A 13980-nucleotide genomic window follows, 5' to 3' on the forward strand; every position below is an offset into this window, starting at 1 on the left:
TCGAGCCCCACATCAGGCTCCTCTGCTATGAGCCTGCTTCTTCCTCTCCCACTCCACCTACTTGTGTTCCCTCTCTCGCTGGCTGTCTCTATCTCTGTCGAATAAATAAATAAATAAATAAAATCTTAAAAAAAAAAAAGAAATAAAATTAGCATGTGATCCAATAATTCTACTACCAGATATGTACCCAAAGAGTATGAAAACACTAAACTGAAAAGATATATGCACTCTTATGTTTCCTGCAGCATTATCTGCAATAGCCAAAGTGTGGAAACAGTCCAAATGTCCATCAGTAAATGAATGGATAAAGAAGATGTGGTATGTACACACACCCACACACACACAGGAATATTACTCGGCTATAAAAAAGAATGAAATCTTGGTGCACCTGGGTGGCTCAGTTGGTTAAGTGTCTGCCTTCGGCTCAGGTCATGATCCCAGGGTACTGGAATCGATCCCTGTGTTGGGCTCCCTGCTCAGTGGAGAGCCTGCTTCTCCCTCTCCCTTTGCCCCCCCTCGCGCTCGCTCTCTCTCTCTCTCACTCTACCTCAAATAAATAAATAAAATCTTTAAAACAAACAAGAAGAATGAAATCTTGCCATTTGCAACAACACTGATGGATCTAGAGGGCATAATTCTAGGTGAAATAAGTCAGTGAAAGGTAAATACCATATAATTTTACTCACTGTAGAATTTAAGAAATTAAAACAAATGAGCAAAGGAAAAAAGGGACAGAGAAAATAACAGACTCTTAAATATAGAGAATTGGCGGTTACCAGAGGGAGCGTGTGGGGGGCGGATGAGTGAAAAGGTGAAGGGGATTAAGAGTACACTTATCATGATGAGCACTGGATCTTGTATGGAAGTGCTGAATCACTGTATTATACACCTCAAACTAATATAACACCGTATGTTGACTATACTGGAATTTTTTTTTAAAGTAACAGAAAAAATAATTATACTGGAAGAATAGGTGTCAACAAGGATATGTCATTCCTGTGGTCATTCCAGGAATACCTGACCTTCCTGGTGCAGCTTTGGAGAGGTTCTGATGAGTATATGAAAATCCTGTAGCATTTTACAAATGTGGGATGGTTTTATATTCATCTGTCACAATGGAAAATGAAGGTCTTAGTTACATTATTTTCATGGGGGCTCTCCTTGTGTACACTTTTCTTGCCTCCAGAAATTCTTATGGAACAAAGAGCAAATGAATTATACTGAAATGTAATAATAGATGTATAGAAAAAAAGAGCCTAAATAACTGTTAATAGTTTTCATAAAGTAAAAGCAACTGTAAACAATATCAGTTCAAGAAGTAGAGCAAGAGGGGCGCCTGGGTGGCACAGCGGTTAAAGCGTCTGCCTTCGGCTCAGGGCGTGATCCCGGCGTTGTGGGATCGAGCCCCACATCAGGCTCCTCCGCTATGAGCCTGCTTCTTCCTCTCCCACTCCCCCTGCTTGTGTTCCCTCTCTCGCTGGCTGTCTCTATCTCTGTCAGATAAATAAATAAAATCTTTAAAAAAAAAAAAAAAAAAAAAAAAGAAGTAGAGCAAGAGCACTCCTTAGAAGCTACCCTTGTGACACCCTTCCAGTCACTGTTCACACCCCACCCAGCCAACACTGAGATAAATCCCATCTTAGACTATTAGCAGCAGTGTTGTGACAACATTCTTGTTTCTATATTTTGGTCAACAAATGGATGCATTTCTCTTGGGTATACACTTAGGAGTGGAAATGCTTTGTCTTATGTGTTATATGTATGTAGGTTCAGTTTTAGTAGAAATTGCTAAACAGTTTTCCAAGCGGTGATGCGAATCTGCACTCCCGCAAGCAGTGTCTGGGTTCCTCCACATCCTTGTCATCACATGGAATTTTCTATTTTTCATTTAAACCATTTTGGTAGGTGGATAATGGAACTGCATATTGGTTTTAAATTGCATTTCCTTAATGATTAATGAAGTGGGGTAATGAATTTGGGGGATAGTGAATTTTAAAGCTGTTAAGAATTTCAATTTTTATTAAAATTCTCAGGCTTAATTTTATTAAATTGAAGCCTCAATGATTATAGGCAAACAGCAGCTTTCCCAATACTTCTATTTCCCAACACTTCTTTCCCAAATTTCACTTATGAAATTTATTTTATAGTCTCTATTTTAAATGATTAAACATTTAGTTTTAGTGGATTTTAGAAAAGAAAATTATAAGTAGGCTGAATCCCAAAGGGATGGCTGTATTCCGAATCGGCTAGTGTGAGTCTGTGATTTGCTTGGAGCTGATGGATTTGCCAATTGATTATCCCAAAGTGCTGGAAAGAATAGAATTCCAAGAGTCTACAGTGATACATATCAACAAATAAAATATGAGGGACAAGAGAAAGCTGTTCCATACAGTAGAATGTCAATTAATAAATGTAGAAGGAATGAGGAAAGAGAAAACCACCATTTGGCAACAACAATAGTAATAAGTATTTCATGCAAAGAATTATCAATGAATGCTAAATTAGCGGGTAAAACTTCAATGGAAACAAGCCATTTACACAGTTTTAAAATATTTTCCTACAAGATATTACAAAGGGAAAAATACAGTAATTTTATAGTGCAGTCACCTGGGAGACGCTATCTTAGCCAACTGATCAAAGTTAACATCACATGCAATGGGATAAGTTTCAGACATCGTGTGCCTCCTGATATTAAGAAGGCACAACATCACTCCTGTTATGCTAGTCCTGCCAAAATCCCTAACCTGAATCTGATTATGAAAAAACATCAGATAAACCCAACTTGAGGAATATTATACAAAATAAATGGCCTCTATGCTATAGAGAAGTCAAAATGATGAAAGACAAAGATTAAGGAACCATTACAGAATAAAAGCAATTAAAGAGACATGACTCTAAATGCAGCGTGGGATACTGGATTGGATCCTGCACTAGGAAAAAAAACCCTTTTGCTCTTTATAACAAAAGGAAAAAAACAAAAGCAAAAAACCACGGGCTCCTGGGTGGCTCAGTTGGTTAAGTGCCTGCCTTCAGCTCAGGTCATGATCCCAGAGTCCCAGGATCTAGCCTGTAGTCAGGCTCCCTGCTCACTGGGAAGTCGGCTTCTTCCTGTCCCTCTGCTGCTCCCCCTGCTTGTGCTGTCTCTCTCTGTGTCAAATAAATAAATAAAACCTTTTTAAAAAAATGTGAATCATGGAACATAAGAAATAGCAGGGAGATCGGTAGGAGAAGGAAGGGAAGAATGAAGGGGGGTAAATAAAAGGGGGAATGAACCACAAGAGACTATGAACTCTGAGAAACAAACTGAGGGCTTCAGAGGGGAGGGGGGTGGGGGACTGGGGATAGGCCGGGGGTGGGGGACTGGGGATAGGCCGGTGATGGGTATTAAGGAGGGCACGTATTGCATGGTGCACTGGGTGTTATACGCAAACAATGAATCATGGAACACTACTTCAAAAACTAAGGATGTACTCTATGGTGACTAACATAACATAATAAAAAAATTAAAAATTTAAAAAATGTGAATCCATACAGATAATACACAAATGGGGAAGAAGAGAGGTCTTTTGTTTACAGCAAATTACTGAGGGCTGGCAGAAGAAGTGAACTGTATGGCAAGTGAATTATATGTCAATAAGGCTATTTAAAATTGTGATCAAATAGCAAAGTAGGTTTTTAAAAAGGTAGTATGTGCATACAAGGAATATTATTAAACCTTAAAAGGGAGAAAATCCTGTCACATGCTATAACATGGATGAACTGTGAGGACATTAAACTAAATGAAATAAGCCAGTCATGAAAAGACAAATACTGTATGAGGTACCTAGAATAGTCAAATTCATAGAAACTATAATGGTGGTTAGCAGAGGAAGGGGAAAGAGGATTTGTTTAACGGGTATAAAGTTTCAGATTTGCAAAATGAGAAAGCTCTGGAGATCTGTTTCACAACACTATGCATATACTTAACATTACTGAACTCTTCACTGAAAAATGGTTAAGGTGGCAAATTTTGTTACATGTTTTCTACTATAATAAAAATGTGGAGGGGGTGCTGTGGTGAGAAAATCATCATTTTTCACCACCCATCATAGTAAAGACTGAATCAGGCCAAAAGCAACACTGGATGCTAAATCTAAGTAGAAATTCTGATGATGAGCTGGAATTGTGCACAAAGTGTCTCCTCATGGACTTAGTAATTGCAAGAGAGGATAAAAATAACATAAAATAGTAATTATTTAGGAGAAAAACTGGACAGCGCTTTGGATGGGTGGTCAAGATTAACATCATCTGTGAGGGAGAAATGGACAGCATCAACTTTCAGATGTGAAACCCTGAGACAGGAGTGTCACCGGTGCAGTCCTCCAGGTAATAATAAAGAACCTGAATTTAATCACAATAAAATTCAGATAAAACTAAAATAAGGAACATTCCATTAAAAATAAAGAACAGTGGAGCAGAGGCACTATACTCTATTAAAATGCCCATGTTCAAAAAATCAAAGAAAAGCTGTATAAATGTTTCAGATCAAACGAGGCTAAAGAGACATGGCAACTGCATACAAGACCCCAGACTTGCTGTCCAGAGGTAGAAAGTGCTGTAAGGAATATTACTGGGTCAGCTCACAAAATTGGAATAAAATACATGGTAGATTATGGAAAAAGTATTATGTTAATATTAAATTTCCTGAAGTTTACAAGCATACTGTGGTTATACAAGAGAATATACCAGTTCTTAGGAAATACAAACAAGTATTTTGGGGTAAGTGGTCATGATGTATGTAACTCACCCTCAAGTGGTTCAAAATAAAATAACACATGCATTACACACATACACACATATACATAAAGCAAAATACTAACACTATATGAATCTCCATAAAGGGTATACAGGTGTTCTTTGTGCTGTTTTCACTTACGCAGCACTTCTGTACATTTGAAATTCCTTCCAATTAAAAATTTTTAAAAACCAACATCAACGACTAAGATTATTATGTATCTAAAATCCTGACAGAGTGTCTGTTTTCTGTGCATACCCTCCATGGTAATTACAACATGGACCAATTCTGCAGATAGCAATATAGTGAGTACTCAATAAATGTTAGCAGTTACTATGTGCCAGGCCCTTTGCTAAATGCCTGAATGCACTGTTTGTCAATAGACATCTTATAATAAAAGAATACCTCTATCCCTAATGGTATTATCCATTGCCAACAAACCTTAACACAAAATATAAAAAAATAAAGCACACAATTTAGTTTACTGTGACAAGCTCACAAGTGCTATTCAATTTTTTCCATGATGAGGGATGGCCAGGTTTAACTTACATTTTATTTAAAGATTTTACTTATTATTTTTTTAAAAGATTTTATTTTTCAGACAGAGAGAGAGCACAAGCAGGGGGAGTGGCAGGCAGAGGGAGAAGCAGATTCCCCACTGAGCAGGGAGCCCGAAGTGGGACTCAATCCCAGGACCCTGGGATCATGACCTGAGCCCAAGGCAGAGGCTTAATTGGCTGAGCCACCTAGGTGTCCCTATTTGAGGGAGAGAGAGAGAGAGCAAGAGCACACACAAGTGCGGAGAGGGGCAGAAGGACAGGAAGAGAGAGAATCTCCAGCAGACTCCCCACTGAGAGCAGAGCCTGATTTAGGGTTTGATCTCACAACCCTGAGATCACGACCTGAGCTGAAATCAAGAGTTGGATGCTTAACCAACTGAGCCACCCAGGTGCCCCTATAACTTTCATTTTAATTTATTATTAAAAAAATATTTCTCTGGACAATATGAGGCAAACACTATAAACTGATCCTTTATGAAATTTATCTGAATTCAACTGTTAATATGATGGCAAATAATATAAGTAAATAACTTACACTTTGTTAATTTCTTTGGACTCTGTGGAGGCACTGGCTGGTTTTCAGTGTGTGAAAGAGGAACTTCTAATCCCCCTTGGGAGGCCCAGCCTGGGGAGGGAAGTAAGGAATTATCCATTGTTAGTCTAAGTAGGAAGCAGTATCAGAAAAAATAAGAAAAGTTAAAAATATCTAATGAGTCCTCAAATCTTTCTATCAGGGTGAGATTCTACAATATAAGACACAGAAGACAAAATGTATCTGCAATTATGTATTTTAGTCAAATCATCTAAGTTTAGTTGTAGCTAGAATTAGACTTCCTTACAGTTTTCAAAGTGGTTTTGAAATAAATATACAAGTCTTCTTTATTTAAACAACTACAAATAAATAAGGTATAGAAAGAGAATTTCTAAGGAGTTGGGAGAGAGGAAATAGACCTGACAATTAGAATCTTGAAGCCTTTAAGTATGTTTATACCGTCAGACTCAGTAATCCTATTTCTAGAAATTTACCTTAAGGAAATAATTTAAGTGAAGAAAAAAAGCACATGTATGATTATGTTTACTGCAGCATTATCTACAAAATGAAAAAGTCATAACACTAAGGAAGGAATTATGGGAGATAAATGTGACAAAATACTATGCAGTCATTAAAAAGTATCATTATGAATACTCTATTACTAAGACAGTGAAATGTTTGCTGTAACATGGGAAATTATTTAGGCTATAATTATAATACAGCACTAGAAACAAACTTAGATTATCCTGCCTACTATCTTCCTTGTACAGAAGAGATCATTTGAAGCCCATGTTTTCACTTAGGGTTCCTAGAACATAGATCCTTTTAACTCAGAGCAGTTCACTTCCCGGTTTACACTGCAGGAGAAGAAGAAGTAGAAATATAGAAAAGGCGAGTGAAGTAGGAAGAGTCCTGTATTAGGAGGCAGAAAACCAGATTTTGGTTCCCTCTTGTTTACTGCCTGGTGATTTTAAGCAAGACACTCATTAAACACTGAGTATCAAGTGCCTGGGCCGTTGCATGGGAACATCCTGTCAGCCTGCAGGCATGGACCAGAACAGATAGACACTCGGAGTGGTGAAGAAATACTGTTGATAATGTACTGCCAGAAAGGAAGAATCCAGTGCTGCTAGCGATGCGGCAAGTTAAGGAGAAAGAGAAGTAGGATTTCACTCGGAGAATGAATCTGTTTGTAAATCTTTGTAACTATTATAGTGGCCACTCATAAGGCATATAAGAGTAATTGTTTTCTCAAATTTTGTAGTAAAACACCTGAATTATCCTAGACATAGTGCCTCTTTATCAAATAATACTGTATTCCTACTTTTAGGCTATTTAATAAATTCTACTGAGTGATTATTAAACTGCTATTGATTTTATTTAGTGAGCTAACTTTATGCTGCTGTCATAGAAAGCACAAAGATAAATCACCCCACAGATCATGCCCTTTAGGTGCTTACAGACTGGATAAAGTATGATGGTCTTGCAGATATAGTATGAACGTAAGTATTTTAATACAAAGAACAATGCATTAAGATACTGTTAGGTGCCGTGAACCATTTTCTCAAGGATAAAATCTACTAGGGGATGGAAGACAAGGCCAGAAGGCAAGATGAACTATGATTACAGCCATGAAAACAGGGCACTATGGGAGGCCAGAGGTGGAAGAACCATGTACTGGGCAGTGCTGAAGAAGTATTCAAGTGTTGGCCGCCATGGAGAAAACACTGGACTGGGAATCTAACACACAGGCCCAAGTCCACGCTCCGTTACTGCACATCATAAGTGAGAGCAGCAACACAAGCAATGATGTCTCAGAGGGATCTGAAAATAGTCAATATAGTTATAGAAAATGGTAAGTATTTTGAAGTAAGCTAAGAGAGAAGACTGGAAATGCAGGCACAATGGACCAGAGCCCATGGTCCTTCATTTTTTTAAAAATGTAAGCAGAGTGCTGACATCAGAATCTGCCTCTTGGAGAAAGAATTCTGGGGCAAGCATGGAAGGTGACCTGGGATTTGGAAGGGCTGGTAGGAGGACTCTTGCAGCAGCCCAGGAAACCAAATAAGGCTCTAAATGCCCCTGGTAATAGTGGCAGAAAGGAGGAGCATGAAATTGGAGACATGTTCTAGAAATAGAATTGACAGTACTTAGCAACCAATATGGAAATGGGGAGCAAAATGACTCAGACGGTGATGGGTTGGACACAGGCCGGTGGGACAGTAGGTCAGAAGAGGGAGTCCCTGACATATAAACAAAGCAGGTGGCCCTTAGGAAAACACCTTGCCCAGCTTTCTACCACCACCGTCCAGTCCTGCTGCCTTGCCCAGGAGGCTGCCATGGAACTATCCTTGTCTACTCTGAACCCATGGGAAGAGAATACACCAAGCTTTGCTAGATGGAAGAAACTGTATCACCTGCCCTAGGTAGGGGTAACTTAGCAGGTCAAGAGTTTAAAATAAGACCCTGATTTCCTGTGTAGGGAAGACTTCTGGGAAAGTCAATGTACCAAGTGTGGGGTTTGGTGGAGGTAGCAGGAAAGCAGCCATTGTTTAACCCTTGTCGATACACTCCAGTGGTAATATTTGTTATTTTTTCAGTTGATGGGTGAGACACAGATTTTATCTAGTAGTACTGAAGTTAAATCAATATCCTTGTTGATTTTACCATCCACATATGCATAGTTTTGCTTCAGAAAGATAAAGTAAGTCATGGATGTCCAAATGTTTCATAGGCACTTACTGTTAAAAGCTCCAGCAGCATGAAGGCCAAGGTCAAAGAGCTGTGAAGGAAGGAATCGTGAGGAATGAGCAAGAGGCTCAGACCCCACAGCAGCCTCCCGAGACATGAAGCTGCCACCGGGGCTCCCAAAGGCAGTCTGGCATTCTTGGGTAAATTCACCAGTACTTGAAGAACCAGGACTTAGGAGGTTGTTGAGAAATGAGAATTCCTTCTCAAAATCATCTTCCAGTGAATCAACAGGTAAATCTTTTGCAACTGTTGAGTGAAAATAAAAATAGAATGGCTTTTTTCTTTTTGAGGAAACGAGAGCAGGACATAAGGCAAATCAAATGTTTCATTGTTCTCATACATTAACATAATTTTTGAAAGTTTTTTAAACATAATATATAATGAACAATTAAACTGATTGGAAGTTTATGAGAAATTATTTCTAATTGGGTAGGCTGGTTTCTAGAAATTGTCCCAAGGACACATATGAGGAAACATTTACTCAAGACAATCTATTAAAATTCAGACTATGATATTCAAACTAAGAATCACTCCCTTCCTACCCCCCTCCCAATTCAGCACAATGGAATTCTATTCTAGACCTTTGCTGCCAAAAACATAAGGCTCCCTTCCCCCCCAGTTATGTTCCCAGGAGGGGTAGGATGTCAGCATTTCATATCCTGTCCTCAGTTACTTGTTGGCTAAGTCTGGGCAGTGCAGTCAAGAGGTGCAAGCTCCCATTTCCCACCCAGATAAGAAGACCACAGTCATAAGATGGAGACTCTGATTTGAGTCTCAAAAGGATGGGGGTGGGGAGCAGAATTTGAAGAAATAATGGATAATATTTTCCAAATTTCCTGAAAACATCAATGTACTCATCCAACAAGCTTAATGAAACCCAAGTAGAATCAATACAAAGAGATCCATATCTAGATACATCATAGGCAAACCACAGAAAGTCAACGAGAAAATCCCCACATTCATAGACTGAAAAAATAAAAATTGTCCAGATGGCAATTAACTCCAAATTGATGTATGAATTCAACACAATACCTATCAAAATCCCAGTAGTCTTTCTGGATAGAAATTGACAAGATGATTGTAAAATTTTTATGGAAATGCAAAGAAGTTAGAATAGCCAAAACAATTTTGAAAAAACAATGCTGTGGGACTTGTACCACCTAATTTCAAAATGTCCTATAAAGCCACAGTAATCAAGATAATATGGTACTGGCCTAAGACCGATACACAGATCAGTGGAACAGAAACTAGAATCCAGAAACAAACCTTACTTTTTTTTTTTTTTTTTTGGTCACTTGATTTTAACAAAAATGCCAAGAAAATTCAATGGAAAAAGGAATGTCCTTTCAGTAAATGGTACTAGAACAACTGGATGTGCATATGCAATAAACAAAATTAAAAACTTACCTACCTCACACCATAAACACCAATTAACTCAAAATGATCATAGTCTTACATATAAGAGCTAAAATTATAAAACTTCAAGAAGAATACATAAGAGAAAATCTTCGTGACTTTGGGTAGGGAGAGTTTCTAGATATGATACCAAAGAACAAGCCATACAAGAAAAAATAATAAGTTGAACTTAATAAAATTTAAAAAATTTTGTGTTTCCAGAGGCAAAATTAAGAAAATAAGATGACTAGGATAAAATATTTACAAGTCATATATCTGACAACTTGCACCAAGAAAAAAGAAATCTTGCAGCTTAATAATAAGGTAAATAACCCAATTAAAAAATAGGCAACTAGGTCGTCATAGATTTGTCAACAAAGAAGATATATGAATGGCCAAGAAACAGAGGAAAAGATGCTCAACATCATAAATCACTGGAGAAATGCAAGTTAAAGCCACAAATTAAAAGCTCTAAAATGTACATGTTAAAAAGACAATATCAAGTGTTGTCAAAGATGTGGAAAAATTGGATACCTTATTCTTTGCTAGTGGGAATGAAATGGTAGTAGAGCCATTTTGAAAAAACAATTTGGCAGTTCCTTAAAAAGATAAACTCAAATTTACTACATAACCTAGGAATTCCACTCCTAGGAATCTAACCAAGAAAAATAAAATCTTATGTCCACACTTGGAGAAGTATTTGAATGTTCATAACAACACTATTATAATAGCCAAAACCCATAAATAATCCATGTCTATCAACTGGTAAATGGATAAATACAATGTGCTATATCCATACAATGGAATACAATCATGAATAAAAAGTAATGAAGTAGTTAGCAAAATGTGGCATATACATATAATGGAATATTATTCAGCCTTGTAAAGGAAGGAAATTCTGCAATATGCCACAATATGGATGAACCTTGAGGATATTATGCTAAGTGAAATAAGCCAGTCACAAAAAGACAAATACTGTATGAGTCCACATACATGAGGTACTTGGAGTAGTCAAATTCATAGAGACATAAAGGAGAATGTTGGGTGTCAGGGGCTGGGCAGAGGTGGGGGGATGGGGAATTATCGTTTAATGGATACAGACTTTCAATTTTATAATGAAAAGAGTTACAGAGCTGGATGGTAGTGATGATTGCATAATATTATGTATTTAATACCACTGAATTTCTATACTTAAAACAGGATGGTATGTGTATTTTACACTTAAATATTAAGGAAAAGAAAGTAATGAACTACTGCTATATGCAACAACATGGATGAATCTAGAAAAACATTAGGCTTAACGGAAGACATATAAAGTCAAGCACAAAAGATTACCTTTTGTACAATTTTAGTCCAGGAAAGGGAAATTTATAGAGACAGAGTCAGATTAGTAACCTCCTAGGCCTGAGAGTTAAGATTGTAAACAAGTATGAGAGAATTTGGGGAAATATTCTAATATTCAGTGTCATATATATGCACAACTCTCTAAATTTACTAAAAATCACTGAATTTTACATTTAGAATTGGTAATTTTTTAAACTTATATCTCAATAAAGCTGTTAAAAACCAAGAGATTTTATCGAGTCTCTGCAAATAAATCTGACAATCTAGGCAAAATGAATAACTTGAGAAAAATTAAATTTACTAAAATTGATCCCAGTACATATAGAAAGGTTAAACAGACCAATTTCCATAGAGAAGAAAACACAAAAAGTACCTGCCTAAATGTTTTCACAGGGAAATCAACAGCAGTGCAAAAATAGTAAATAAAATATCAACAAATTAATGCACAATGACAAAGCTGGACTTATAACTGGAATGCAAAGAGGGTGATATCAGGAAACCTATTAGTACAGTTCATATTAATACATTTAAGAAGAAAAATCAAATAATAGCTGGCATACATACTGAGAAAGCTGTTGACAAAATTCAACAACCATTCCTAATAAAAACTCTTAAAAAATTAGAAACATATGGATATTTCTTTAACTTCACAAAACATATACCTCATTTCAAAAGCCAGCATTCCTAATTAATTCAGAAACATTACAGGAACTCCCACTAAAATCAGGAAATGCCTACCACTATTTAACATTGTGCTGGAGGTAGTAACCAATGCAATTAAACCAAAGAAATCAATTATAGTAATAAGAATTGGTAAAGAACAGGATTATCTCTATTTGCAAATGACATGTTGGTATATCTGGAAAACCCTAGAAAATCAATGATAAAACTAACTCAAATCAAAAAAATTCAGCAAGGTAGCAGAATATTAACTGCAAAAAATCAATAGCATTTATATACACAAAATAATAACCTATTAAAAATATAATGGAAAAGGGGAACCTGGTTGGCTCAGGTTGTACACAGCATGCAACTCTTGATCTCATGGTTGTGAGTCTGAGCTCCATGATGGGCATAAAGATTACTTAAAATATATATAGATTACACATATATATGTATATGAACCATATGTATATGAAAAATATAAATATACATATGAAAAGAAAATCTCATTTATAATGGCAACAAAAAAGATAAAATACTTAGAAATAACAAGAACTGCTCAAATCCTGTATGAAAAAAACTATATAAAAGATACACAAGGAAATTTTAACAAATAGAAAAATGTCCCATGTTTCTGGTTAGGACAATCAAACTGTCCATTTTTCACATTGAATGTGATCACAACAAAAGGAAAGATGAGCCTTTTATATGGAGCTAGACAATATGATATAAAATTTATACTGAAAAATAAACATGCAAGAATAGCTAAGAAAATAATGAAAAGAAAAAGATACTAGCCCTACCAGATATAAAAACACAAAAGACAGTTTCTATAATTAAAACCATGTGTCATTGGTGCATGCACGCATCAATGAAATATAAAGAAAGTCCAGAAACAGACCCAAATACATATAGAAACCTACTATATGATAGGAAGTTATCTCAAATTCCCATGACAAAGATAGCATTTTAAAAAATGATATAAAAGGATGGCCACTTGCAAAACAATAATGTTTAAGCCATTGCTAATACCATATGGCTAAATAAACTCCAAGTGAATTGGAGATCTAAATGTAAAAAATAAAAGGAAACAAATACTAGAAGACAGCATAAAAGAACCCTTCTAGCCTGGGTTTGCATATGACAAAAATCAAGATTCAATAAAAGTAAAGATTAATAAATTTGACTACATAAGGTTATTTTTAACATTTACATGGCAAGAAACAACTACATGAAAAGTCAAAAGACAAGTGACAAAGTGGGAGAAAATATCTGTCACATAATTGATTGAGAAAGATATTCAAAGTAGTATTTACCAAGTGTCTACAACCGCTGGATGGGGGAGGCACATCAGACAGTGAGACAGACACCGTCCTCCCGGTCCTCACAGTTACACAGATACATTTGGACAAGGGCCCAAACATACAAAACAAATAATGACTTTATTTCCATTGTGATATGCTACAAAATAGAAATACATGGTTGTATCCCTGTGTAGAGATCTATACAGGTTTTAGTGTTAAGGAAATAATTATTAAATAAAAACTAAAGAATTTTAAATAATAAATTATCCATATGTATGATGAAATTATAATTTCTTACCATTTTCAGAGTTAGAAAACTGAGGTGCTCCAAATTCTATTACTTGAAAATGTTTTTCTTTGTGATCTTCAGCTGCTGAAACAAAAGCACATAGAAGATAAACTGAACAAGGAGAAATTTAACATGCTTATTTACTGTAATATTTTGTAGTAATTCAGTCTAAGTGTGCAATTGACCAAATCAGTTTATAATACATACAAAATGGACATGTAAAAATTTAAAGAACCACATATAAAAACCACATTTGTGTGTATGTGTGTATACATATGTGTGTATACATGTATATTTGTGTGCAGATGGTCCCCTACTTATACTGGTTTGACTCACAATTTTTTGACTTTATAATGATGCAAAAGAGA

General features: G+C 36.2%; 1 protein-coding gene across 7 annotated transcripts in view; it reads right to left on the reverse strand.

The window, feature by feature from the left end:
• Positions 1-13980, reverse strand: part of ICA1L (islet cell autoantigen 1 like) — a 77727-nt gene that overhangs the window by 7702 nt on the left and 56045 nt on the right. For 6 of the 7 annotated variants that reach the window (XM_026492153.4, XM_057304128.1, XM_057304114.1 and 3 more), the window contains 3 exons: positions 13622-13696; positions 8609-8863; positions 5870-5959 (listed from right to left, as the gene is read on the reverse strand). In XM_026492153.4, coding sequence (XP_026347938.2) covers positions 5870-5959; positions 8609-8863; positions 13622-13696 — 420 coding nt within the window. The remainder of the gene's footprint in view (positions 1-5869; positions 5960-8608; positions 8864-13621; positions 13697-13980) is intronic. The other variant, XM_057304112.1, reaches the window with a different exon arrangement.

Source organism: Ursus arctos, unplaced genomic scaffold (genome assembly GCF_023065955.2).
Source record: "Ursus arctos isolate Adak ecotype North America unplaced genomic scaffold, UrsArc2.0 scaffold_1, whole genome shotgun sequence".
Taxonomy (NCBI): Eukaryota; Metazoa; Chordata; class Mammalia; order Carnivora; family Ursidae; genus Ursus; species Ursus arctos.